Source organism: Eulemur rufifrons, chromosome 23, assembly GCF_041146395.1.
Source record: "Eulemur rufifrons isolate Redbay chromosome 23, OSU_ERuf_1, whole genome shotgun sequence".
NCBI lineage: Eukaryota > Metazoa > Chordata > Mammalia > Primates > Lemuridae > Eulemur > Eulemur rufifrons.
In genome coordinates, this window is record NC_091005.1 from 3,642,064 (window position 1) to 3,669,837 (window position 27,774).

Consider the following 27,774-nt stretch of genomic DNA (forward strand, 5'->3'; position numbering starts at 1 on the left):
TTGGGTAACACTGGGGCATTCTGGGGATTGTAGTCTCCTTAGGAAAGCGGCCTCTTCCTCAGTGTGGCGTGGCTGTATACCTTATGAGGAGATGAGTGGGAAACGGCCAGCTGAGCCCGGCCCTGCCCGGGTGGGAAAAAAGGGAAAGAAGGAGGTGATGGCGGAGTTTTCGGCCGCCGTCACGGAGGAAACTTTGAAAAAGCAGGTGGCAGAGGCCTGGAGCCGCAGGACGCAGTTCAGTCACGGTAACCGGGCGCTGTGAGGGAGCAGCCGCCGCGTAGGGTTCTGGGGCCTCTGAAGAAGACCTGGGAACAGAGCCGAGCCCTGGGCAGCGAGGCCGCCGGGGAGACAGAGGCTCATTGAGGACTTTGGCCACCTCTGACCGCCTGTCTCGGCTGCTGCTCCCTTTCATTCCAAATTCGGTTTGAATTTAGAAACCTGAGGAGAGGAAGAAACATGGGCCGGAGAGTTTGGGCAAGTAGAGGGCATACAAGTTGGTAGGTGAATTCTAGAATCAGATATCAGTGAGCTAGAATCCTCTCCGCTGATTTTGCGTCGTTGGGCAATGGATTTAACTTCTTTAAACTTCAGTTCCTTCTTAAGTAAAATGAGGTAGTTAACAGTATGTACCTCGGAAAGATGCTGAACAGGATTAATACGTTTGTAGGCGTCGATAAGCGTTTCCCTGAGTAGGGACGAATAAACATTTGGAGGCCGGGCGCGCGGTGGCTCCCGCATAATCTTAGCACTCTGGGAGGCCGAGGCGGGAGGATCGCTTGAGGACAGGAGTTCGAGAGCAGCCTGAACAAGAACGAGACCCCGTCTTTAACAAAAATAGAAAAAATTAGCCGGGTGCGGTGGCACACGCACGCCTGCAGTCCCAGCTACTCGAGAGGCTGAGGCAGGAGGGTCGCTTGAGCCCAGGAGATTGAGGTTGCAGTGAGTGTCATCACGCCATGGCACGCTACCCGGGGCGACAGAGCGAGACTCTGTCTCCAACAAAACAAAACAAAAAATAAGCATTTGGACAAATATTTGAGTGGCCTATGTAATTTTTCCTCTAAAGGTAATGCTCCGTGGTCCCGAGGCAGTCTAGCCCAGAGCATTTCCTGTGAGCTGCCGGGTATCAGGCTGCTGAGCTTGCCCGTTTTTTTTTACGTGCCTGTAGTTCAACTGAACAACTTATGAAAATAAATGCCTTTTGACCAAGGGAAAGAACCTACATCGAACGATTCCAACCTCAACTTCAGATATCACCTTGTAAGATAATGTGTCGTGCGTTCCCTTCTAAAGTTTGGCCTGATTTTCGTTTTAGTGGTGAAGTGCTTTGAGGAGGTGAGTCCCGGGTGCGGTGGATGCACATAGAAAGTGAGAGCTTAATGTTTGAAGTGCAAGCTCTGTGCTCTCAAGAGACTTCTCAGTTTCTTCATCTGTAGGATGGGTATAGTGATGATGTCGACCTTAGAGTTGTGGGGAAGATGAAATGAGATAATGCCTGTAAAGCGCCACTGGCCTGGCACCTGGTAGGTGGTAATTATTACAGGGGTGGTAATCTAGCCCGTCAGAGGCAGCGAGTAAAACATTGGGGTAGAAATCAAGGAATTAGAGGTAGTTATGCCTGAATTGATTTAAAAATATATGTATATGGTATATAGTAAATCCCTCCAACACTAACTTGGGAGAAGAAAAACATGATTAAAGAGAAATTACAAGCCAGTGTTGCTACTCTCATTGAATTTTGTACTGTAAGTTTGGGGAAAAATGAATTAAGAATCTAAATTACATTCAATTCAATAAATAATCATTGAAACGCAAAAAAAAAAAAAAAAAAAAGAGTACGAACCCTGGTTTAGTGGCATCACTTGTACTCATCTTAAGGACTAGTATTTTAAGCACAATATCTCTAAAAAGTAGCATTGAGTGGGTAAGGAAGGAAGAGGAGAGCTCATAAATCTTCCCCCAAATCTTAGACCTTAAGTGTTAGATTCCCCCAAATTCATGACCATCTTCTTTTGTATTCTTTCTGCTGTGTAACTTGGGCGTCAGAAATAAAATACAAATGAGGAAAAAGCCATAGATAATGTTTTCCTTCCAACAGAAGCCATTGTCATGGACATGGACCCTTTTCTTCACTGCGAGATCCCAAATTTCATTCAAAGCCAAGACTTCTTGGAAGAGCTTCAGAAGGAACTTTTGAACTTGGACTTCCATGAAAAGTATAATGATTTATATAAGTTCCAGCAGGTATTTATTCCCCTGTCACATTAGCTCTTCCACCTCAGAAATTCTTTGTCTATAAAATCACTCAATACCTTTAGAAGTTTTAGGTTGGATTTGCCTTGGAAGGTCCTCCCCTTGACATTGTTAAAAGCATTCTTTCATTTAACCTAAGCTCACTGAGTGTTAACTATGTGTTAGCTGCCATAATTATTATATGGGAGACTTTGACAACTCCTGCCCTGTAAGACTTTGAAAAAATAGGGGTGGTAATGGATGGTGACAGAGATAGTCAAGAAATAAATTAACCCAGTGAGTAAGTACATTATAAACAAAGAAGTTAAGTACATTTGGGGGAGTGGTAAAATGAAAGAGAGTTGTACATTGGAAGATAATTACGATTTAAAATTTTGAGTTCATGTCTTTGTTTTAGGTGGCTTGATGTATGACAGTATGTTCTGCATTGCAGTATGTCCTGCAGAGAGTTAAATCCATTCTTTTTTTGGTGAAAAGTTTACTATAATTTGGCAGAAAAGACTATCTTTTTAGGTTTTTCTACTCTTAGAAGATACAACCCAATCTAGGTATAGAAATATATTAAAAGGACATTGGTTTCCCCAGTTTGGGGATATATTTTTTAGTAGATAGAGTACATCACTCTTAGAAATCCGTTAGAAAAACCTCAAGGACATCAGTGCTCAAAATTGCAAAAAAATAAAATAAAGATGAAGAAGATGAATTATTTTGTTTTCTTTGCATTTTCCCATTTGATTTTATCTGGGATAAGAGTAAATAACAGATTTCTCTCTCTTTTAGTCTTTTACACTAGAGCTGATCGTCTGGTCAGCTGGTTGTATCCCACCCTTTCCCAATCTGTGTGTCTTTGGACTTTATACATATGATTAAATTAACTAGGTTAAATACATGAATGACGTGACTCTTAATAATTCAGGAAGTCTAATGAAAATTAAATTATCTATAGTAAGATTACACAGGTTAATTAAAACCCTCAGGTGTCTGCCTTTGTAATTATTAAACACTTGGCCTCTTATTGATTTAGGGCTACGCGCATCTCTGATTACTAAAATTGAGACATCGAGGTGGTTTTTACTTAATGCAATTTGGGAGGCGAAAATACTTCATTGTGAAGTAGATGAGAGGCAAGATAATAAAAAGGGCCCTGGGTGATTAAATAAAAAAAGGAGCAGCCATTACTTTGGATCCACATTACTTTGGCACAGCAGTTTGGTGATCTTGACCTTGATCACCTTTGAATGGGACCTCTTCACCCTAAGACAGCAGATATAAAACCTGTTCTCAGTCTCCTGCCCCTTCAGTTCTCATCCATATCCCTTTCTTTGTTTGTGGTATGAATTCACTTGATAATTAGGTCTCTGACATCTTCCAACCCCCCAACCAAGTTTGTCATTAGTAGTGGCCCAATATTCTATATTTATTAATTCTTCATAACAACCCAAGAAAGAAGTGTATTGCTCTTTCTGTTTAATAGATGAGGAAACTATCAGTTTTTCCTTCCCTCTGGATTATTCCCTTTAAGGTACAAAATAACTATTCTTCTCATCATAAGAAAAAGTAAAGTTCTTGACCTAACTTTCCCCTTCAGTTACCACCCCATTCTGCTGCTCCCCTTAACAGCAGAATTCCTTGTAAGAGTTGTCTGTATTGTCTTAAATTCCTCTCCTTCCAGTCTCTTGGTAAGCCCACTTTAATCAGGCTTTCACCTCTACATCTCTGCTGAAACTACACTTGTCAAGGTCACTTGTAACCTCCACATTAGTAAATCTGATCACCAGTTTTTAGTCCTTCCTTGACCTACCAGCAGTATTTGTCCTACTATATCTCTCCTTCCTCCTGGAGACATTTTTTCACATTACTTTCAAGTTACCATGCTCTCCTGGTTTTTCTTCTACCCACTGGCTATTTCTTCTTAGTTTCCTTTGCTAGGTCTTCCTCTTCTACCTGACTTCTTAATGATAGAGTACTCTAGGGCTTAATCCTTGGACCGCTTCCTATGGTACACAAATATCCATGGAGTCTCATGGCTTTGCCGCTCCTCTTGGATCTCCAGTAAGTGTCTCACATTTAAGTCCAAGACTAAACTCCTGGTCTTCTCCCCCTAAATGTGCTCCTCCTGCAGTTTTCCCCATCTCAGTTAATGGCAACATAATGTTTCCAGTGGCTCATGCCAAAAATGAGGTCATCCTTGATTCCTCTCCTACATCTTGTATCTAGTCCATTGGGAGATTCTGTCTCTACTTTCATAATACTGGCAGGCACTGCATAACAACATTTCTGTCAACAATGGACTACATATACAGTGGTGGTCCCAAAAGATTATAATACCTCATTTTTACTGTACCTTTTCTGTGTTTAGATACACAAATGCTTACCATTGTGTTATTGCCTACAGTATTCAGTACAGTAACATGCTATACAGGTTTGTAGCCTAGAAGCAATAGGCTACGCTATCATATAGCCTAGGTGTGTAATAGGCTATGGCCTCTAGGTTTGTGTAAGTATGCTCCATGATGTTCCAACAATGAGAAATCTCTTAACGAATTTATCAGAATATGTCCTGTTGTTAAGTGACACATAATTGTATATCCAGAAAAACCCACTTCTTACCATTTCCACTGCCAACAGCCAACACCTGGTCTGAGCTGTCTGTCTCTCACCATGGTTATTCTATTAGTGTATCATCCAGTTTCCCTTCTACCCTCACCCACCTGCACAGTCACGGTCATCATGTTCTTTTAAAATGTAAGTGGAGCCAAGAGAATTGAAAAACATGTGTTTACATAAAAACACAGGTGTTCATGGCAGCATTATCATAGCCAAAAAGTGGAAACAACCCAAATGTCCATCAACTGATGAGTGGATAAACACCAAAATGTATAAAATGTGGTATGCCCACACAGTGGAATATTATTCGGCCATGAAAAGGAATGAAGTACTGGCAACTGCTGCAACATGGATGAACCTTGAAAACATTATGCTAAGTGAAAGAAGCCAGTCACAAAAGGCTACACATTGTATGACTCCAATTATATGTAATATCTAGAATAGGCAAATACATTTAGCCAAAAAGTAGATTATTGGTTGCCAGGAGCTAGGGTGAGGAGATGATGAGAGTGATTGCCTACTGGGTACAGGGGGAGGGGTTCTTTTTGGAATGTTAAAAAGTTCTGGAATTAAATAGTGCTGATGTTACCCAACATTGTAATATACTAAAATCTACTGAATTGCACACTTTCAATTTCAAAGGGTTAAAATGGTAAATTTTATGTTATGTGAATTTTATCTCAAAAAAATGTTACTCCTTTGCTCAAAAACTCCAATGGCTCCTCGTTTCTTGGAGTAAAAGCCAAAATATGTAGAAAGGCTCCAAGGTGCCCATTACCCCTTTGGCCTAATCTCCTACTGCTCTCCCCCTCAGTGTCTGCTCTAGCCACATAGTCCCCTGCAAATAGCTCGAAGAGGCCAGGCATGCGTTCACACTCAGGGCCTCGAATGCTTTGTGCCTGATATTCCCTTGCCATACTTCCCAGCCTCCTTCAAGTCTTTGCTTCATCTCACTGAAGTCTGCCTTGGCCACCCTGTTTATAATTGCAAATCCCTCCCCTTCTTAGTACTCCCCATCCTTCTTTCCCTGCGGTTTTTTTCCCTTATATACTTACCACCTTCTTTATACTAACACTTTTTGTGTTTGTTGTCTACCTCCCTCAACGAGCATATAAACTTTACTATAATAACTACTTAAGTATTTGTTCAGTGAATAAGGCAGAAAGGCTAAATAACTTGCCGAAGTCACAGAGCCACCAAATGGCCCTTTGTCAAACTTAGGCAGTCTGGCTTCATAGTCTAGGCCCTTAACTACAATGCTATACTGCCAGAGTAACTCACTAAACTACTGTCTTCTGTGTGTCTAATATATGAAGAAAATCCTGTTTTTTTCTTATTTCATGATCAAGTCTGATGATTTGAAGAAGAGAAGAGAGCCTCATATCTCTGCCTTAAGGTAAGCAAGTAATCATATTTGTTGGATGCCTAATATGTGCCAGGCAAACTAGTTAAGTGCTTTAAATGTTATGTCATGTAATCGTTGTTGACATTATTATCCTATTTTACAGACTGAGAAATTACGTTTCCCTAGCTTAAAATTAAGGAAACTAGGATACAAACCCAAGTCTGTCTGATTCCAAGACTCAAGTTCTCAATGATAAAGTGTTCTACATTGTTAGTAACCAAGAAAACACAAATTAACACTGAAGATACCATTTTCCACCTGTTGGATGGGCAGTTCCATCTGGCTATTCCCATGTTGTGTCCTTTTATAATAAACCAGTTTTCCTGAGTTCTGAGGCATTCTAGTTTTACCGAGCAAAAGAGTCCGCTTAGCTGGTGCAATAAAGCCAGATACGAAGCTCAGAGTTACAGCTGGAGAAAGGGGCATCTTTATTGCAGGGCACCATGCAGGGAATATGAGCAGCTAATGCGTAAGGCCCAAACTCCCCAATGGCTTACAAGCCAGGGTTTTTAAAGGCAGGCAAAATTGTAAATCAATAAGTGGAAGTAATACATTGGCCTGGCCCAAAAAGGTGGATATCTTGAAATGGAGGGGTCATAGGTGGATTCAGACATTCCTGCATTAGTGAGAGGAATGTTAGGATCCTGGGACAGGCCCCTCAGGCAGAAATTTAGAACAAAGAATGGAGATCAGAGTTCAGTTCCTTAGTTCTCCCTATCTGCTTTTTCCATCCATGGGGGTTTCTGAAAAACAACTCAAGAATTTTAGTATCCATGGGACACCAAAACACCTTATGACTCTGGCTTACTTGGAGGGCCATTGTTCTCATTTGTAACAGTAAGATACTAAATCATTAACAGCCCTATGGGCCAGGCGTGGTGGCTCACGCCTGTAATCCTAGCACTCTGGGAGGCTGAGGCGGGAGGATTGCTTGAGGTCAGGAGTTTGAGGTTGCTGTGACCTAGGCTGATACCGCAACACTCACTCTAGCCCAGGCAACAAAGCGAGACTCTATCTCAAAACAAACAAACAACAACAACAAAAAAAACAGGCCTATGGCCAGGCAAGACAAGGGTTAAACCATACCTTCAGGCCATCAGTTTACTTAACCAATGAGTTGAGTCTGGGTATATGTGGGTGGCTTGTCTCTGGTTAACAAACTTCCTTATCTTAAAACATTCCATGTCTTTAGGCAAAGCTTCATTTATTTAACTGATTAGGAATCAAAGAATCTTTAAACCCCTATAGCCTATAAATCCCTTCAAGATGTGCTGCATTTTTAGGCCAAACCAATAGGCACCTTCCACATACTGATTTATTATTTTACATGTAATTCCTGTCTCCATGATTGTATGAAACCAAACTGTAATCTGGCTACCTCAAGCACATTTTCTCAGAACCTCTTGAAACTATGTACTTCAGGCTGTCGGTCACACATACTCGGCTCAAAATAAATCCTCTTTAAATTATTTTGCAGGGTTTGGAGTTTTTTCTGTTAATGCTGGACTTAACAATTGGTGTGTGTGTTTGCAGGGGGTGGGGCAGTGGCAGTCTTATGGGACTAAGCCCTTAACTTGTGCCAACCCATGGTAGATAGTGTCAGAATTGAATTGTAGGATACCCAGCTAGTGTCAGAGAACTGGTCAGTGTGGGGAAAAAACCCACACATTTGGTATTAGAAGTGAAGTAAAGTATGTAAAGAAAAACAATTGAGCTTTCCATTTCAGTGCTGGAAAACATGTCTGAAAATCAGTAATTTGGAATAGAATATTGGTATGATAAGTTGTTATGACAAAGGCCAAACTGCTGCCATGATAGTGCATACTTTAAATTTAGGAGGGGCCGGGCCCCGTGGCTCAAGCCTGTAATCCCAGCACTTTGGGAGGCCGAGGTGGAAGATTGCTTGAGGCCAGGAGTTTGAGACCAGCCTGAGCAAGAGCAAGACCCCATCTCTACAAAAAATAGGAAAAATTGGGTGGGCGTGGTGGCACACACCTGTAGTCCCAGCTACTTAGGAGGCTGAGGCAGGAGGAATTGGTTGAGCCCAAATTTGAGGTTGCTGTGAGCTGCGATGACACCACTGCACTCTAGCAAACCTAAATCAAAATTGTATTTATTAAATCAAAAAAAACCCCACTTTTCCTTGTAGGTGAAAAACCAAACTTGTTTTCAAAAAAAACATTTATGAGGCCAGATGTGGTGGCTCACACATATAATCCCAGGACTTTGAGAGGCTGAGGCAGGACTGCTTGAGCCCATGAGTTCTAGCCTGGGTGACAGAGCAAGACCTTGTCTCAAAAAGAAAAAAAAAATTTAGGAGGAAGAGAATACTGAAAATATAAAAGGAAGCATTAGAACAAAAATATGCCATAGTAGATAGAGATTTACATTTATTTCGCTGAAAATACGAGTCTTAAACTATTCAAGTGTAAACTGAGAAATATTTCTCAGGATCTCTTAAATGAGACCTGAGAATGGATCTGTTGAATAAAATGTGACCTCTAGGAAAGAACAGTTGTGGCCTAGATTCAAACAGAGCCCACATTGGCATAACAAGTTATCTTTTATTTACTTTTCTAGGAAAATTCTGTTTGAAGATTTCCGGACCTGGCTTTCTGACATTTCTGAAATTGACCTGGAATCAACTATTGACATGTCCTGTGCTAAATATGAATTCACCGGTAAGGAAGACCAAGTCCTGATGTCAGGGCCTGATGCAATGGCTCATGCCTGTAATCCCAGTGCTTTGCGAGGCCAAGGTGGAGAATTACTTGAGGCCAAGAGTTCAAGACCAGCCTGAGCAAGAGTGAGAACCCATCTCACAAAAAAATAGAAAAAATTAACTTGGTATGGTATCACACACCTATAGTCCCAGGCACTTGGGAGGCTGAGGCAGAAGGATCGCTTGAGGCCAGGAGTCTGAGAACAGCCTCGGCAACAGAGCAAAACCCTGTCTCTACAAAAATTAAAAAATTAGCCAGCTTGGTAGCACAAGCCTAGCTACTTGGGAGGCTGAGGTGGAAGGATTGTTTTAGCACAGGAGTTCAAGGCTGCAGTGAGCTATGATCATGCCACTGCACTCCAGCCTGGGCAACACAGCAAGACCTCGTCTCTTAAAAAAAAAAAAATCCTGATGTCTGTAAGATTTAAAGGCTTTAACTCAACAATGATGGAAAGATAGCATCACTGTACCAAAATACTAGACTAAATGTCTCTGCAAAGAATCAAGATCTTCCTAATAATGACCCAGTTCATATACAGAAATTGCCACCCTATTGCAAGGTATAAGCAGTGGTTCTCTTTGGGCATACGATGAAAGCTATTGACCATATTATCAGGAAAATGCTCATTATACACATATACACCAACTTTGCATAAAGTATCAGGAAATCCAGAGACGATATTACTAATATAAACTCTGTTCTAAGACTTCCTAAGAAACTACCATCTCCTTCAGTGCTATTTTGTCTTCTTTTTTATTTTGAAGGTAATAAATAAATACATTTTTAAGGGGAAAAATTCAAGCAATATGCAGGTAAATGGTATAAACCATGAAAGTCTCCTTCACCTTCTCCCTGCCTCACCTTCTCTTCAGAAATATCCATTGTCATCAGTTTGGGGTATATCCTTCCAGTTCCCTTTCTGAGCATATAAATGTTGTTTTTTAATTTTTTTTTTAGAGAAAAGGCCTCGCTCTGTCACCCAGGCTAGAGCTCCTGAGCTCAAGCAGTCCTGCGTCACCTTCTCAAAGTGCTGGGATTACAGGTGTGAGCCACTGAGGCTGGCCCCATAAATGTTTTTTGAAAACAAGTTTGGTTTTTCGCCTATGAGGAAAAGTGGTTTTTTTGATTTAATAAATAAAATTTTGATTTAGGTTTGTTCTCATACACTGTCCTGGGGAAGTATAAATTGCTAACAACTTTTGGAGGATGATTTGGTGATACGTACAAAACCCAAATTGTATACCTTCATTTCCCATTATTATTTTTCTTCTTAATTTGAAGTAATTTCCAATTTATAGAAAAGCAGCAAGCATATGCAAATAATTTATTTCCTGTTTTACTTCAGAGTAGGTTGTTGTCATGATGTCCCATGACCCCTGAACACTTTAGTCATTCCTACAACAAGAACATTCTCCTATGTAATAGTAATAAACTATCAAAATCGGAAATTAACGTTGATATATTATTCTCATATAATCCACAGGCTCCGTTCAAGTTTCATTATTTGGTCTTGATAGCAGAAGGATCCAGTCTAGGATTGCACGTTGCATTTATCACATCTCTTCAGTCTCCCTCAGTCTAGAACACTTCCTCTGTCTTTACTGGACTTTCGTAATCCTAGTGCTTCTGAAGATTTAAAGACAAGTTATTTTGTAAAATTTTCACAGTTTGAGTTTGTCTGATGTTTCCTCACGATTAGATCCAGGCCATATGTTTTTGGCAGGAATATCACAGAATTAATGCTGTGTTCTTTTCACTGCATCCTATCAGGTGGCACACAGTTTCTGTGTGTCACATTATTAGTGATAACTTAGATCACTTGATTAAGGTGGTAGCTGACATAAGGATTTTCCACTGCTCTCTTTCCCTATGTCAGTATGTATTTTGTGGGGATATTACATAAATATTCCATTTCCCACCAAACTTTGATTCACTTGTTTTGGCATTCTCTGATGTTTCTTGCTACATTATTACTATTATATAATTTAGCAAGGTTGCCAAATGGTGATTTTATAATACAATCATTTCTCTACATTTATTATTTGTCACATTCCACTATAAAGAAACCTTTCTCTCTCCCCACTTACTCATTTATATTGGTATGGATTTATGGATTACCATTTATGTAATGGGCTGTTATCCATTACTATCCTTGATTCGATCAACAAGAGCCCCTTCCAACTGACTTCTATGTCTTTTTGCTACATCCCCATCATTCTTTTACTTCTTACTTTTAGCAAAACAAGGTTTTCCAGGCTTATCTTGTATTTTCCGTGCTCAGGAACTAGAATGTCCTGGAGTTGGCCATTCTTCAAAAAAAACCCTGGGGTTCCTTTGAGTGAAGAATGATACTTAAAAGTCAAGCTCTTGACTCTTAATTGTCTTTGCTATTAGGGTGTCACTGCTTCCAGACCCTTCCAGTGGAAAGAGGTAGTAAATATATGTATGCATATGCATATACACACAGATGCACACATACACTGACATTTGTATTTCTCTGTCTATATAACTATAGATAGGGATACAGGAAACAGAATTCACACTGATTCCTCTAGTTCCAGTTAACACCACAGGGTTCATTCTAGATTTCTCCTTTTCCATATTTGTAATTCCCTTTTTCAACAGTGAAAAGCCTGGTTCCCATTATCTTCAATTTTTTTATTTATTGAAACAATCCCTGCACGTGTAAACAGTCTCAGTTCACCATAGCATTCCCTCCCTGTCTAACCTTGCATGGACCGACTACCTTGTTTAGCCCAACCAAATGCTTTTAAAAATTTAGCTCAAGAAATTAGTGTACAAAAAGATCCACATACAATAATGTTCATTAAACATTCTTTATAAAAGCCAAAAATGGAAACAACTTAACAAATACGAAATTGATTAAAGGGAGGAAGAAGGTAAATTCATAATCCATATAGTAGAATAACCACAGCCATTAAAAGTGATATAAAGTGTGTATATTGATATGGAAAGACACTTGCCATGTAATTTAAAAAGCAGGCCACAATCACTGTGGTATGTCATTTTTTTAAAAAAAGTAAATACATTTATATAAGAAAAATGCTGGAAGAATATATACAAAAATAGTGATTATATCTGGATTTATCTATACATGCGCTCTTCAGTGTTTTTAGACTTTTCTATATTGACTGAGTTTTCTTTAGATACTTACAGAAGAGAAGAAATGTGTCATTTTGAAGCTGGAGGACATTTAAAGCTGGAACTAACATTACAGATGAATGTCACATGAACTGATATTAAATGCAGAGTCAGATGTCAGCTGCTCATTGTCTGCACAGGGATCTAATGTGTGCCTTAAACTATTGCAGATGCCCTACTCTGCCATGACGATGAGTTGGAAGGGCGCCGGATAGCCTTCATTTTGTACCTGGTTCCTTCCTGGGACAGGAGCTTTGGTGGCACCCTGGACCTGTACAGCATCGATGGTAAGACAGGGACATGCTCTTCACCACCAGTGGCCACTTTTGAATTAAAGCTGAGTTGCTTCAGTATCACCATTCTTATCTACAGTGTCTGTGCTCCCCAAAGGAAATAGAAGCCATTCATTATATTATTATATCCTACCTCAGGAGGAATTAATGCCAGCCCTGTCAACTGCCTTTTTAAGTTATACTTAAAATTGTCATTACTCCAGAGATACAGAATCATTTTAAAATGAGAAATACTCAGGCCCTACTTTTGAATACTGATCATGGAAGGGTAGAGCGCTTACAAAGCTGCCTGTGGGCTGGGCACGGTGGCTCACGCCTATAATCCTAGCACTCTGGGAGGCCGAGGCAGGAGGATTGCTTGAGCTCTGGAGTTCGAGACCAGCCTGAGCAAGAGCGAGACCTCATCTCTACTAAAAATAGAAAAATTAGCCAGACATGGTGGTGCAGGCCTATAGTCCCAGCCACTCAGGGGACTGAGGCAGGAGGATCGCTTGAGCCCAGGAATTTGAAGTTTGTGTGAGCTGGGCTTGTGCCACAACACTCTAGCCCGGGCAACAGAGACTCTGTCTCAAAAAAAAAAAAAAAAAAAGCTGCCTGTGGCTATGAATCTGCCAAGACCAGTCCATTGGACAGAAAGTCAAGGTTTTTTTGAATGTTTGACTCCAGGAAACCTTGAGAACTTATTCCAGCCCTCCTCAATAATAGATGGATAGTATAGCAAGAACAGATGCCTTCTAGTCAAAACTAGCAAGTATGAGAGAGACAGATGGAAGGGTGTGGTATTTCAGGATCTAGATGGTACATCTAGATACCCTCAGAAATTTGGGAATTGTCAAGAGTGAAATGAGGCAGCCTGGAAGTGGTTAATGATAATGAGCCACGTTTATGGATGTGTTCTCTCCTGGTGCAGAACACTTTCAGCCGAAGCAGATTGTCAAGTCTCTTATCCCTTCGTGGAACAAACTGGTTTTCTTTGAAGTGTCTCCAGTGTCCTTTCACCAGGTAAAGATTGTAAGCCGCAAATAGAGTACTAAGGATTGTGCTTTTTAGTTACCCATTATCTAAACATGACAGCTTCCTGTTAGACTCATTATCTCACAAGATTGTTTTAACATTTAGTGTAGAGGGCCCTGAAATTAACATGCATTGGCTGGTGATGTCCCTCCTTATTCTTTGTGTTGATGTGTTGCCGGACTCATTTTTTCAGGTGTCTGAAGTCCTCTCTGAAGAAAAGTCACGTTTGTCTATAAGCGGCTGGTTTCATGGTCCTTCACTGACCAGACCTCCCAACTACTTTGAACCCATCATACCTCGTAGCCCTCACATCCCACAAGATGTAAGGATAATTGCTGGTATCCTTATCTTAGGAGCTATAGCATATCATTTGTTTTTCTGATTTTAAAATTAACTGTTCCCTGATAAAGAACCTAGACTTTGAGCTTGCCCCTCTTACTTTTCTTACACTTTTGATAGTGTCTTTCTCAGGCAAAATTTTCCTATTAAATTCTATGTTTAATAGAAGCTTATAAAGTGAGGATTTGCATGTATTTTACTAGTGTGAAATGATGTAAGAACAAAACCAATAGGAATTATTAACTTTTACATCTGCTGCTTCTTTGTAAGCATGAAATTTTATATGATTGGATCAACCCTACTTATCTGGACATGGATTACCAAGTTCAAATTCAAGAAGAGTTTGAAGAAAGTTCTGAAATTCTCCTGAAGGAGTTTCTTAAGGTAGGCTAGCATATCCTGTTCTATATATCTTGTGTGGCATGCAGTTTTGCTTCCTGAACAAATGAATAGGCATCACTGGGGAGTTTTTATTTTTGTTTTGTTCCTGGTTAGAATGTTCATGTCATTCCCTTCTTCAAATAAAATATAGAAAGGATGATGATAGCTCCCATTGGTATCAGTTATTTGCTTTGTGGATTAAGAGTTCACCCTTGGGTATTTCCCAGTTTCTAGAGTCTTAATAGTAAACACACACACACACACACACACACACACAGAAGCTTCCACCCAGAGAGGGAGTTATTCATAACCTGAGCAAATCACAAACTCACTCTGAGTATTTATTTCATCAGCAGTTATACTGGGATAATACCTGCCTTGCCTTCATTGCAGAGTTGTTGTGAGGGCCAAATGAGATAACTTAGGCTCGTATGGTGTTTCACCATGGGTCCCATGGAATCATAGTCCCAAGAGTTATTCCTCCATGAAAAAAGGTTGAGAGATACTACATACTATCTCTGTCTCTCTCAGAATTGTATTGCTGACATTAGCATATTAAGATTTTGACAAGTGTTATGGTAAATTTATTTAACCGTATTAATTGAGCTTAAACTATGCTGTGGAATCTTTCCTTTTCACATATTTATGGCTGATAAGACTTCTTGGGAAACTGCATTAAATAAATAAATGTAAAGCCTCTTGTGGAGAATATTTTAATAGATTAAACAGCTTCTTATATTGTACCTAACTTTTGGAATGTAGAATGCTTATTAGATAAGGGAACAAGCTGAGGCCTAGAGAATCGGAGTTGTCATACAGAGATTTTCATTGTAATGACAGTGACTGGAATGCAGTTTAATTTTTTTCCTCACAACATCTCGTAAGTTAAAAAGTCTATGTTAATGATCCTTATTTTACAAATACTGGAAACTGGGAGGTTTAGCAATTTAACGCAAGATATACAACTACGTAAGGGAATGGTCCAAAATGGCACTCGGGTCTCTTAGCTTAAGCAAGTGACAATCTATGCAGTGTTTGCCCTGCTTCACCACAGCAGGAAGAGGCCATGTGTGAAAGCAGTGCGAGTCAGCCGACCTTTTACGGATCAGCTAGGTTTATGTTCTGCAGAGCTGCTGTACCTGCCAAAGCAGTGTGGGGTCACAGCAAGATTTGCTGACTTCTTTTGTATTTGCTCATTTTTCAGCCTGAGAAATTTGCAAAGGTCTGTGAGGCCTTGGAGAAAGGAGATGTGGAATGGAGCAGCCGAGGTCCCCCTAACAAAAGGTAGAACCCATCATCTGAGATTATTTGCCTCTGTATTCAGCACCCACCTCTTTCTCTGCAGGGCTCTCCTCCAGTAATAGAACATTTGCCCTGATGATGTTTTGTTCCCAGGGACATCCAGCAGAAGGCCCTAACAAAATCTCACTACTGTGAGATTATAACTTAGGCATTAGTAAGCTATACCAAGATTGAGGAAGAGAGGTACAAAGCTAACAATCCACTTTTATTCCATGAGTAATTTTACATCTGTGGCTTTGATGAACAACTGACAATGCTGTTTTTCAGGTTTTATGAGAAAGCTGAGGAGAGTAAGCTTCCTGATATACTGAAGGACTGCATGGAGTTATTTCGCTCCGAGGCACTGTTCTTGCTGCTCTCCAACTTCACAGGCCTGAAGCTTCACTTCTTGGCCCCTTCAGAAGATGAGATTGATGATAAAAAAGAGGAAGCAGCAGCCTCTGCTACTGCTAGCACTGAAGAAGGGACTAGCCATAGCTCCTCTGAGCCAGAGAATAATCAGGCAGCCGTCAGCAACAGCAGCCAACAGACAGGCCCAGAGCCAGAGGAAAACGAAACAAAGAAAGGTAAGCTGTTGTTAGGATTTGTCCTTATTTACCATTCACCATTCATCATTCAATCATTTATTCATTCAACAAATATTTCTTGAGCATCTACTATGCACTAAGCCCTATTTTAGGAGCTAGAGAACAAAACAGATAAGGTCTCTGATCTCTGGGAGCTTACATTCTAGTAGAAGACAGATTAGACGTGTACACACACATCCACCTCTTACGTACCTCTGCCTGAGGATTGCTGCATGCCACTGTGCCTGGTCAGAGGCACGCAGCAATCATGCCTCTTATCACTGAAAACATCAAGTAATGGTAAGTGCTATGCAGAGCATTGTGATAGCGTTGTATGACAAGGATGACTGAGTGGCCTCTTAGGGTGATCTAGAAAAGCATCTCCAAGGTGCTGCCATTTAAGCTCAGATCTGAACGACAAGAAGGATCTGTGGGAAGAGCATTCTACTAGGAAGAACAGCTAGTACATTTTATTAGGCTAAGAATAGTACAAGAGGCAGAGAGGAAAATAACTGGCCTAAAATTACTCCAAAACACAAGAACATAAAGGAGAGGAAGGTTAGCAGCTTATTTCTATTAAGGACCAATAATAGCCTAAGAAAACTTGCTTGAATTTGGACAAATAAGTAGAAGGAAATTATTACAAGTAGAGGAAGTTTAATCATTACAAAGAAGGTGGAAAAGAAAAATACAGGAAATGTAAGAGGTAATACTCCTGTGAGAATTTTGGCACCATTAACTGAATAACTACAAATTCAGCTTAGATGTCTTAGCACTTACTGAGTCAGATTAGAAAATCTTTTACCTGGTTCCTCTCCTCAGTTTTACTGCCCCCTGCTTCCACTCTAATTTCTTGAGAAGGACCCTGTGCAGTTAGGAGAGCCGAGATAGGGGGTAAATACCTGTGGTAACAAAATCAGCAGTGTGAGATGCTAACTGAAAGCAACATAACTCATTCTGTGGCCTCCCAAAACTCACTAGCCTGTCACTTGGGTCACCACAAATATTTTGAAAAACCAGACCCAGGTGGCTTTTTCTGTGCTATTCAATACACAGGATAGCCTTTCTTTGAAAGATTATTTTCCTTGATAATTGACACTGGCATCTATTCCTAGACCCTAAAAGGAGTCCGGGTGAGGATCCATGGAGTCTCTAGAGCTTTGTAACAAAATTTGTCCACTTCTGTTCCTTTTTGGCTTCATTTTCATGGGAACCTGCAACTTGGGAGAAAAGTCTATATGGGCAACCAAAAGATGCTGTATTCTATTATTGAGCGTCTGCTGTATATAAAGTCCTGGGCCAAAACAGAGTGGGGAATACAAAAGTGAATGAGAAAATTACTATTTACAAAGTTTACCATCTAAAAGAAGAGCTATAAGGTTTTTTTTTTTTTTAATTGTTATTAATAAAAGCTGTACAGTTGCTGGGCATGTAGCAGTGTTAAATGTTGGCATAAGCAGGGCACATCTAGTGAGATAACCAGAACCATTACAGACCTGGTAATTTTAAGGTTTTTTTAAAAAATAACATAAAGGCCGGGCGCGGTGGCTCATGCCTGTAATCCTAGCACTCTGGGAGGCCGAGGTGGGCGGATCGTTTGAGCTCAGGAGTTCGAGACCAGCCTGAGCAAGAGCGAGACCCCATCTCTACTAAAAATAGAAAGAAATTATATGGACAGCTAAAAATATACATACAGAAAAAATTAGCCGGGCATGGTGGTGCATGCCTGTAGTCCCCGCTACTCGGGAGGCTGAGACAGGAGGATCACTTAAGCCCAGGAGTTTGAGGTTGCTGTGAGCTAGGCTGACGCCACGGCACTCACTCTAGCCTGGGCAACAGAGTGAGACTCTGTCTCAAAAAAAAAAATAAATAAATAACATGAAAATAACTCTCAATTTCAGAATGTTTGGAAAACAAATAAATGAAAAGAAAATAATAATCATCTACAGGTGGCCACATTAACATTTAGAATATATCCTTGCGGTCTTTTTTGCTATGTAGGCATATACACAGACACACTTATGTAGGGGTGGGGGTGTGTTTATATACACATACATTTTTTAATGGGCTGATACCATATATATTGTTCTGTAATCTTTTTGCCACTTAATATTTCACAAACTTCTATTTCATAAACCTCTTTTTCATCATTGTACATCCTTTATAGCAATATAATAGGTCTGCACACCTCCCTCAGTTAGGAAACCCTTGCCTCCCCCAACCAAAGCAGTTTTACAAATATCTGCTTTCCATCATTCCATTTCTAAAACCTTTTATTTCAAGAATGTATTCCACAGCTAAAAGTTTTGGAAACCACTGTTCGAAGTGTAATTTTTAATGCCTGCAAGCTACTGCATCAAATGACCTTCACCAGTCCTGCGTTGAGCATTTAGATTTTTTCCCAGTTCTTCACCATCATAACAAATGAGGATGCATCCATTATTTCTTCCGAATGGCTTCTTAGAAACACAGGGGATACATCAAAGACTGATCAAAATTTTGAGGCAATTGCCCTCCCCCAAACCTGCCAATCTCCCACCAGCATTGTACATGATATTTTCCTTCTTCCTAGCAAATAATGATCATGTTTTCTTTTGCAACTTTGCTTATACTACAGGTGAACATAGCATTTGCCTTTGGTTAGTTAATGGCACATGGTTGTACATTTTTCCCCGATCAATTTTTTTTTTCAGGAATTGCCTGTCATGGCCTCTGTATATTTTTCTTTTGGGCTTTTTGTCATTTTCTTACGAATTATAAAAAAATGTTATATATAGCAGTATTACCCCCTGTTCTACAGGTTGTAACAGCTGGCTTTTTAATTTTGTTCAGCATATTTTAAGTTTTATAGAATGTTTTAGTAATCAGATCTATCTTTGCCTTTCATGCTTTCTGCTTTTGGTGGTGATAAGCTGAGAAATACCCTCTCTACTCCAAGATTAGATAAAGTAATACTCATGTTTTATTTTTTGCAACTAAATCTATTCCATCTGAGATAAGCTGAAATTCAACTTTTTACCCCCAAATAGTCAGATGTGGTAATTTCTGACAATCATTTATAAGGCTGGATTGGTGGAACAGGAGATCAGCTGAAGGTTTATGGGAATGATTTCCCATTATTGCTGTATCCTTCCTAAATATCATTCCCTTGCAATCTACCAGGTGTATCAAAGTTATTTTTTCAATTTTCTAGTCCTTATTCTGTTGTTTTTTTCTTAGAAGTAAGTGTTCCCACATGCCAAGGAGAACTGAGGCATTGGAAGACCGGTCACTACACTTTAATCCATGACAACGGCAAGACTGAATTTGCCCTGGATTTAATTCTCTACTGTGGCTGTGAAGGTAAGAGGGAGGAAGGAAAGCAGCAAATTGCTCCCTTAGGAGGGGCAGTCTCTCCCCTGTGACCTCTCCAGCTGTACAATTCAGAAGTAATTTGCCTGGGCCAGAATCTCAGATTATAGGATCTTAAAGTTGGAAGGGATCTTGGGGGTCATGAATTTCAGTCTCCCAATTCAAAGTAGGATTTATATCTGGACTAGGGAATGGGGACATGAACGGTGCCATAATTTTCCCCTAAGTATCCCCCCAGGCCTACAGCTTTTATGTATTAATAATTGCCCTTCTTGGTATAATTTAGCATTTAATTTTCTTATTCAGAGTTCATTGAAATGAGCCTGTTCAGCTGTCTCAGGAAATTAGGCATTTAGGGGAAAGGGAATCCTTGATAAGCTAGATGATAAATTCAAGCTCAGCAGTCGTAGAGTTGGTTACTGCTAAACTCCCAGATCCCTTCCTGTCAGGCAGTGTGGGGTCAGTGATTTAAGATGATGATGTAACTCTTGCAGTGACAGAGCTTTCTCAGTGCTGTTTGTTTTCCCCTTCTAAGGCTGGGAGCCAGAGTTTGGTGGCTTTACTTCCTACATTGCTAAAGGTGAAGATGAAGAGGTAAGTTGCTTCTGATAGCAAACTATCCTTTTTAGTTTATGAGAAAGCTTTCATTCTTCAGAGACCAAATTTTTATGATATTCTACCAGTGTCTTTAGCTGATAAATCCATGTTGATCTGCCTGGCAGTGGTTCTAATTTCTATCTGAAAATAGCAAGGAATAAAGATGCTAAATGGTGATCACTAAGCATTTATTCTACCTTCCTGAGAAATTCCAAATGAAGAGCCATGTGGTGCATTCCCACAAATCTTTCAGTAAGAAATAATTGCAATAGGTAAAACTTTTTTTTTTTTTGACAGAGTCTTGCTCTGTTGGCCGGGCTAGAGTGCCGTGGCATCAGCCTAGCTCACAGCAACCTCAAACTCCTGGACTTAAGCGATCCTACTGCCTCAGCCTCCCGAGTAGCTGGGACTACAGGCATGCGCCACCACGCCCGGCTAATTTTTTTCTCTATATATTTTTCGTTGGCCAGATAATTTCTTTCTATTTTTAGTAGAGACAAGGTCTCGCTCTTGCTCAGGCTGGTCTCGAACTCCTGACCTCGAGCAATCCACCCGCCTCGGCCTCCCAGAGTGCTAGGATTACAGGCGTGAGCCACCGCGCCCGGCCACTAGGTAAAACTTTTCTGGGTATTTGTTAGAATAGAGCTTGTTGGAATGTGTCTTAATAGCCAGAACAAAAGCTCTTCCCTTAGTAAAGGATCTTTCAGAGGACCTCCTATCCCCAGTTTAGGTACTTGACATGGAAACCATCCAATGGTGAATCCTTAAAGAGTTGAGAATAAGCTCTGTGTTCTGATGTGTCATCGTATTTGTCTATTTCAGCTGCTAACAGTGAATCCAGAAAACAATTCTTTGGCATTGGTCTACAGAGATAGAGAGACTTTGAAATTCGTCAAGCATATTAACCACCGAAGCCTAGAACAAAAGAAAACCTTCCCAAACAGAACAGGTTTCTGGGACTTTTCATTCATCTATTATGAATGACAGGACCAGGCAAAGCTGAACAACAACAGGACGCTTCATCAGTACTGGGAAGTCTGGAACCGCCGGGCATGGAGTGAAGCAGAGGTACATGGTCGCTTATCTGACAGTGTTCTTAAAGCTAGTTGCCCTTTAATAGGACTCAGTGATTAGTCTTCAACCTAGACCTTGAGCTTGGAGATATGTACTTATTTCTTGATTTTAAAAAAAGTTGTTTTTTTTTAACATTGAGTTCTTTTTTCATATCAATTTCTTCAGTGACTTTTTAAAATTTCAATGATTTGTTTTTATTTCTTTTATTGTGGTAAAATATTTATAACATAAAATTTATCAGCTTGACTATCTTTAAATATACAGTTCAATGGCATTAAGTACATTCACATTATTGTGCAATCATCACCACAATCCATCTCTAGAACTTTTCCATCTTCCCATTAAACAGTATCTCCCAACTCTCCCCTGCCCCTAGCAACAACCATTCTACTTTTGTGTCTACTAACTACTTGTGCTCCTCATGTAAGTGGAATCATACAGTATTTATCCTTTTGTTAATGGCTTATTTCACTGAGCATAAAGTCTTCGAGGTTCATCGTGTTCCCAGTGATTTTTTTTTAACTCATAAATGATTGCAGATTTTGTTCTTCCCAATCATACTGGTTTAGAAAATTACAGAATCTTACAACCTGTTCATGCTGCACCTTAGGGTTGTGACACAGTGAGTCATTATGCTGCTTCCCACTGCCTATGGCTTTGTTCCACTGTGATTCTCACATGACAGTGTAGACTTAGATGATGTGTACTATCTATTCCCTTGGAAAAGGTCTGGCCTAAAACCACAAACCACATAGCCCCAAGAATCTTCTGGTTAATAAAGAAGATAAGCTGCTTATTGCCATGTGTAGTCATTTCCAGGTACCCACTGCGTTTCCATCCTAGAGTTGTGGCTTGTGAATAATTAAATGATTCTAGTTTCACATGTGGCTTTCATTTTCCTAAATACTGTAGGGTCAACTATAGCAGCGGTCCCCAACCTTTTTGGCACCAGGGACTGGTTTCATGGCAGACAATTTTTCCACGGACTGGGCGGGGCGGGGGCGGTGCAGAGGGATGGTTTGGGGATGATTCAAATGCATTACATTTATTGTGCAGTCACACGTCTCTGCTAATGATAATTTGTATTTGCAGCTGCTCCCCAGTGCTAGCGTCACCACCTTAGCTCCACCTCAGATCATCAGGCATTAGATCCCCATAAGGAGCCGCAACCCAGATCCCTTGTATGTGCAGTTCATAGGAGGGTTCGAGCTCCTGTGAGAATCTGATGCTGCCACTGATCTGACAGGAGGCAGAGCTTATGTGGTGATGCGAATGGTGGGGAGTAGTTAGTTGTAAATACAACTGAAACTTCGGTCCCTCGCCCAGCCCAGGGCTCACAGCACAGGCTTACCTGCTGTGCGGCAGGGTTCCTAACAGGCCATGGCCCTGGGGGCTGGGGACTGCAGAACTATAAAACTAATTGCCTTTTTTTAAAAGACCAAATGCTAAAAGCCAATCAAAATGCCAGGAGGCTGTCCATTTTGTTACATTTTTTTCCTGAACTGTTGCAAAGTAGTTACAACTACCTGTGGGGTGGGGGGGGTTGGTGTGCGTGGGTGGATGAAAGATGTTGTTCTCCTTCCATCCCAATACTGTCTCCCTGTTTCCTTTCTCTTTTATACGTTTATTTCTAGCTTTTGTAGTAGCTTTTAGTGTGGGTTTTACTAATTAATAGGAAAAAAAAAAACACTGGGCCTTTAAACTTCTTAACCACTCTCATCTCCTAAAACTTTGAGTACTAATTCTTCTATGAAGTTTGCAATTAAATGAGAATGAGTTTCACTTTCTTTTAGGTTGATGATTTCTAAAATTTTTTGATTATACATCCCAATCAGTAAAAAAAATTTTAGCATGTATGCCCTTTATATGGATATTTATCTATACATTTTACACATGTAGTAATGTTAGCTCTAAAATAATACTATGTTATAAAACAAACACTAAATTTTAAATGATGAGGTAAAAAGAAGTAACTAGTTCTAATACTGTCTTGCCACACCCACATGGTAATGAACTATTTTACATGCATGGAGACCACAATTTTTTAACCACAGTGTAGTAACACTCAACTGGGACTGCAAATAAACTTTGTCACTAGTGGTTAATTTCAAAACTTGCCTTTTCTAAGTTCCAGCAGACAGAAGGTCATCTCTATAATATCACTTTCACTCACCTGCTCTCTGATGTGTTTTTACGAGTGGGGTAAGGAGTGAGATTATAGTTAACAGCCTGTCAGTGGCACAGTCCCAGGAAGACCCAAGGGAAAGTGCTGATAGGTGAAACCATCATGTGTGCCAAGCTTGCAAAATATTCATAGTTTGAGACTCATGGCTGTAGGTACCATCCAAGGCCACCCAACTTTTCTATGTCTAGAGAACTGGGTCTGAATCTTAGAATACTATACAAGTGTTAAAATGTGCTTATTAGTTTGTCCTTTATCTCAGTATGTCTATGGTCTGTCCACACAGAATCTTCTATACACTATAGAAAGGGATTTGGGTATGTGAGGGGAGAGAATCCCCAAGAGCCCAACTCTGGTGTTGTCAGTTACATCATCTACAACAGCACCTCTTGGACTATGAAGGATGGTGCAACATGCGGGTTGCTTTTCGGCACTGAAGCTACAGTGAGAGCTGGTTTTCATTAGTATTTCATTCTTCATCTTGATTACTGTTTAGGGCCTGGGACCAATGTCAACAACTGTTACAAGACAAAAGAAGAATTAAAACATGGCTTCTTTTTATACCTCTTTCAGATAAAAGCTATGATGTTCACCTGCCTGAGATACGATATGCCTCTTTCTCTTAATTCTTAATAATGAGCCTTAAATTCTTATAACTCCCTTTACTAAAAGAAGATTTTTTTCCTCCCCAAAGAGAATAGCTTTATATACAGATTATATAACCAATACATGCTCATTGTGAGGAATTAACATGTAAAATATAAAGTGAAGATCACCTGAAATCCCACCATCCTGTGACAACCACTGGTGGCTTTGTAATGTATCAACTTGGCTAGACTGAACTTCATTTCCCAGAATTCCCTTCCCTGTGTTCCAGTTGGGGTGAGCCACAAATTCTTGTCCAAAATTTGGGGGGACCAAAATGCAGCAGCCATACTTAGTAGCTCACACGCACTGTCACTTACCTACTGGCTCATCTTGTTGGCACGAATCAGCGTCTGGGCCTGGGCCTGAAACTGCTTCACCTTCCCCTGGGTCTTCCTTCAGCTTCTCTGATGAAGGTCTCAGTTTCAGCAGGATGCCCACACCATCAAGGTCAGAGGCAACAAGAACTGACAGACTGCAGTATGTCCTCATGGGCTCCAACCTATGCCTGTGGGTTCCAGGGTTCTAGCTTATTCTCCCCAACTCTGCATCTTTTTTGGCTACCTGCCCTATGGGCTTCAGGCTCCACTGGATGGGGAGAGAGGAGCCTTACAGAAACTACCTCACCACTTCTCCTTTGTATGTTAACCATAATGGAAACTAGGAACATTTTGATAAAACTCTTGTGAGCACATTTGCATTTCTGTTAATAGGAAGAAAACTAAAATGTTTAGGAAGTACCCTATAAATAATATAACATCAGTCCCTAATTTTAAGGATGTGGAAAATGAAGCCTTGAAGGAAAAGGCTGGTAGGTTTTGAACCTGGCTCATCTACTGTTCAAAGACTTTCAAATTCCACTGAATGTGACTGTGTCTTCTCCAAAGAATACCGAAAAAATCAAAGCTTGGGCTACCTCTCCTAGACCAGTATTTCTTCAACAAGAAGTTTTGGGCTGCATTATCTCTTCAACACCATGATGCAGTTACCACTACTAAAACGGAGTGAGGAGATACCAACCCTGTTACAAAAGTCGTTGGTAGAGAAGAGCTAGTAAGGTGGAGCCAGAGGCAGGCTCTCCAACCTTCATGGGACTGCACATCCCAGTGATTCCTCCTATCTCTAATGCAAAATCAGTCCACATAAAACAATTTAAAAATGGCCTGAGAACTGTCCACATGACATCATTTTTAGGAAAAACAGATTCTGTACTGTACAGATAAAAAGATGACTCAGGAGCTACAGCATATAGTGTGGGCAGGGGCCAGATGGAAAAGAAGCAAAATGCAAAAACACCAGGCTGTAATGGGTGTCATCTTGTACTTTAGTTTCAAAGTGAAATTGGAGATAATTTAGTTCTTTGATCATAGGACTCTGAATTGGCAGATTTCTAACAGCTAATTATAAATTTGAAACATTAATGACAATGTTGAAAACCATTCTTGTAAAACACTTCTAGGGTTGCATAATAGTTGTAAAGTTTCTAGTTGTCTGATTTCCGAGGCTGCTGGCAGGCGTATTGAGGACAGACAATCCCACGGAGAGCAGCAGATGCTCTTCTATGCTCACGGCATCGGCTTAGCACTGTCATGAGGATGGAGCTGATTAAGATGCAGACCCTGTTCTCACTAAATGGAGGCTTAAGACTTAGATAAACAAAAAATGTAATAAGGGTTAAAGAAAAGACATGAGAGAGGACAGGCCTGGGGAGAGAGCGTTCGAGCTGAGCCTTGATGTGCTGGACGAGCATCACGATGGGAAATGATAAAAAGCATACTCTCTTTTTAAGCCATTCAGGACCTGAATTATGGGCGAGTTAGGTGATTTTTTTTTTTAAGGGGATTCTCAAATGACTAAAAAGCTTTCTCCCAGATACCAAAATCCTCAAAACCAGCTTTTAAATGAAGGCTCAGTGTTCACTTAAAGCTTCGATATAATTCAGCAACAAAATAGAGCTTAGCTATAGCTTCTAGAAGCACTCAGATTCTATCACGATAGAAAAAATATGGCAACAAAATAGAGAAATAACTGACAAACTCATTTCTCGTCATCCAAACAGTTTTTCTCATTCCTAAGCTGAACATGATGACTTCTAAGCCAGACAAAAACGGTGGCTGAATGTTTTACCAATGTTTTCATCTCACCCAGTCTTTACTTGCTTGGGAAGTTTGGGGGACCAGAAGAGGCCATATGTCCCAGCTGACCCAGCTGTGGGACTCTGAACAGGACATTCTGCCTTTGATCTCAAAGGCCTCATCTGTGAAACAGAGATACTGATTATGGAGAGGGTCAAATCAATGTGAAAGTAACCTATTTGTAACCTATAAATCAGGATGACTTAAAGATGTCTTGCTGCAGGTCAACCCCTTCTAGCCTTGCCACAAATATTTTTAGGTCTAAGAAGGAAGTTTTTTGGCTAAAGAACAATAGAATGACCTTTGATGAGGTTATTTTATTAGGTTCCCTAATAAATGAATAGCACCATACAATTTAAAACCAGCACCAACTAGAGATTTTATCTCAAAAGATATAAATTAGACTATGGTTAAAACAGAAAAAAGACAACAGTGGTACTCAAGTGTTGCCACTAACTCTGTAACCCTGGCAAATAATCAATCTTTGAACCTCAGTTTCCTCATCTTTGATGCAGATTTATGATGAGACTTTACTACTTTGGGATTATTGAAAACAATACAGTATACGTGGGTTATCTCTTCAGCTTATAGGTTGAAAATGGTAAACAAAGGTATTGTAGGACACATTCTCATAAAAAGTAGGACTCCATAAAGCTTACATTCCAGACACAGGAGAGGGCAATCCTAAGTGGCCAAAGAGCAGAGACCAGTAACATTAATTTATATTAACTCAAGGGGAAGGTCCCACTCTTCCCCAAACTGCTTATGGATACTATTAAGATGCAAAGACTAAAGTTTTACTCATTAAACCAGTCCTGAAATCTACCTTAGGGCAAGATTTTAACTCCTAGGGAAGGGACTGCTAGCTATTGGCACAAATACCAGCTTTCTCCTCATAGGCACACACCCAGATTATACTTGCTGGCCTCCCCTGCAGATGTGGCCACGTTACTCAACAGAATGTGAATAGAAATGATAGTGTCCTGTTTTCAGACCACAGCTTACTGGCTTGGATATAAAGTAATGCCTCACTTAAAGACCGGGATATGTTCTAAGAAATGCATCATTAGGCAATTTCATCATGCAAATGTCAAAGATTATACTCACGCAAACCTAGATGGTAGAGCCTCCTACACACCTAGGCTATATGGGATAGCCTATTGCTCCTACAAACCTGTACAGCACGTTACTGCACTAAATATTGTAGGCAACTATAATATAACGCTAAGGATTTGTGTATTTAAACATATCTAAACATAGAAAGGCATAGTAAAAATACAGTATAATGATCTTATGGTGACCTAAAACCATGACTGTAAATAACCGCAAGGCCCTAGGGACAGCACTTGTCAAATAGGGTTCCAATTGAGAAAATGAAGCCTCAATGCCCTGTGGGCTCCACTATATGTGATGACTATGAAAACAGTCACCCAAAACATTTTCCTTAGGCTTATTTCTTTAGTGAATTCAGGCAGAAAAAGGCTGCCCTAGGGAATAACAGAGCTACATGATTAAAGGACACTGGGTCCCTGAATAACTACAGAAAAATCCTTACATAATAAATGAAAATGGGTCACTATGAATTTTGAGGTCCATTTGTTAACAGCAACTCACATTACCCTAACTAACAGATCACCCTAAATTGATTCTTCCTTAGTATAAATTTGTTGTTTATAACCCCCTTTTGGCGATTAAACAGAAAACACACAAATCAAATAGCCACATTTTTTTTTCTCCACAAAATA

At 40.2% G+C, this 27,774-nt stretch overlaps 1 protein-coding gene across 3 annotated transcripts; it reads left to right on the forward strand.

The window, feature by feature from the left end:
* The first annotated feature begins 67 nt into the window (after positions 1-67).
* OGFOD1 (2-oxoglutarate and iron dependent oxygenase domain containing 1) lies at positions 68-21,874 on the forward strand. Of its 3 annotated transcripts, none has more exons than XM_069497880.1 (13): positions 68-245; positions 2,099-2,244; positions 6,210-6,256; positions 8,846-8,946; positions 12,321-12,437; positions 13,354-13,445; positions 13,651-13,779; positions 14,067-14,180; positions 15,382-15,461; positions 15,747-16,045; positions 19,265-19,387; positions 19,932-19,990; positions 20,816-21,874. In XM_069497880.1, exons 1-13 carry the CDS (start codon positions 92-94, stop codon positions 20,975-20,977), a joined length of 1,623 nt encoding a protein of 540 aa, XP_069353981.1. In that variant the 5' UTR covers positions 68-91; the 3' UTR covers positions 20,978-21,874. The 3 variants fall into 3 exon arrangements, with proteins under 3 accessions (XP_069353981.1, XP_069353982.1, XP_069353984.1); XM_069497881.1 differs by having other exon boundaries at positions 2,102-2,244; XM_069497883.1 differs by lacking the exon at positions 14,067-14,180.
* The last annotated feature ends 5,900 nt before the right edge of the window (positions 21,875-27,774 follow it).

What these genes read in the sequence shown, in the direction of transcription:
- OGFOD1 (XM_069497880.1), top strand. Translation starts at nt 92, where the DNA reads ATGAGTGGGAAACGGCCAGCTGAGCCCGGCCCTGCCCGGGTGGGAAAA. An exon ending in CAGGACGCAGTTCAGTCACG is followed by an intron (nt 246 to 2,098) that starts GTAACCGGGCGC and finishes TCCTTCCAACAG; the next exon opens with AAGCCATTGTCATGGACATG. An exon ending in GGAAAACGAAACAAAGAAAG is followed by an intron (nt 16,046 to 19,264) that starts GTAAGCTGTTGT and finishes TTTTTTTCTTAG; the next exon opens with AAGTAAGTGTTCCCACATGC.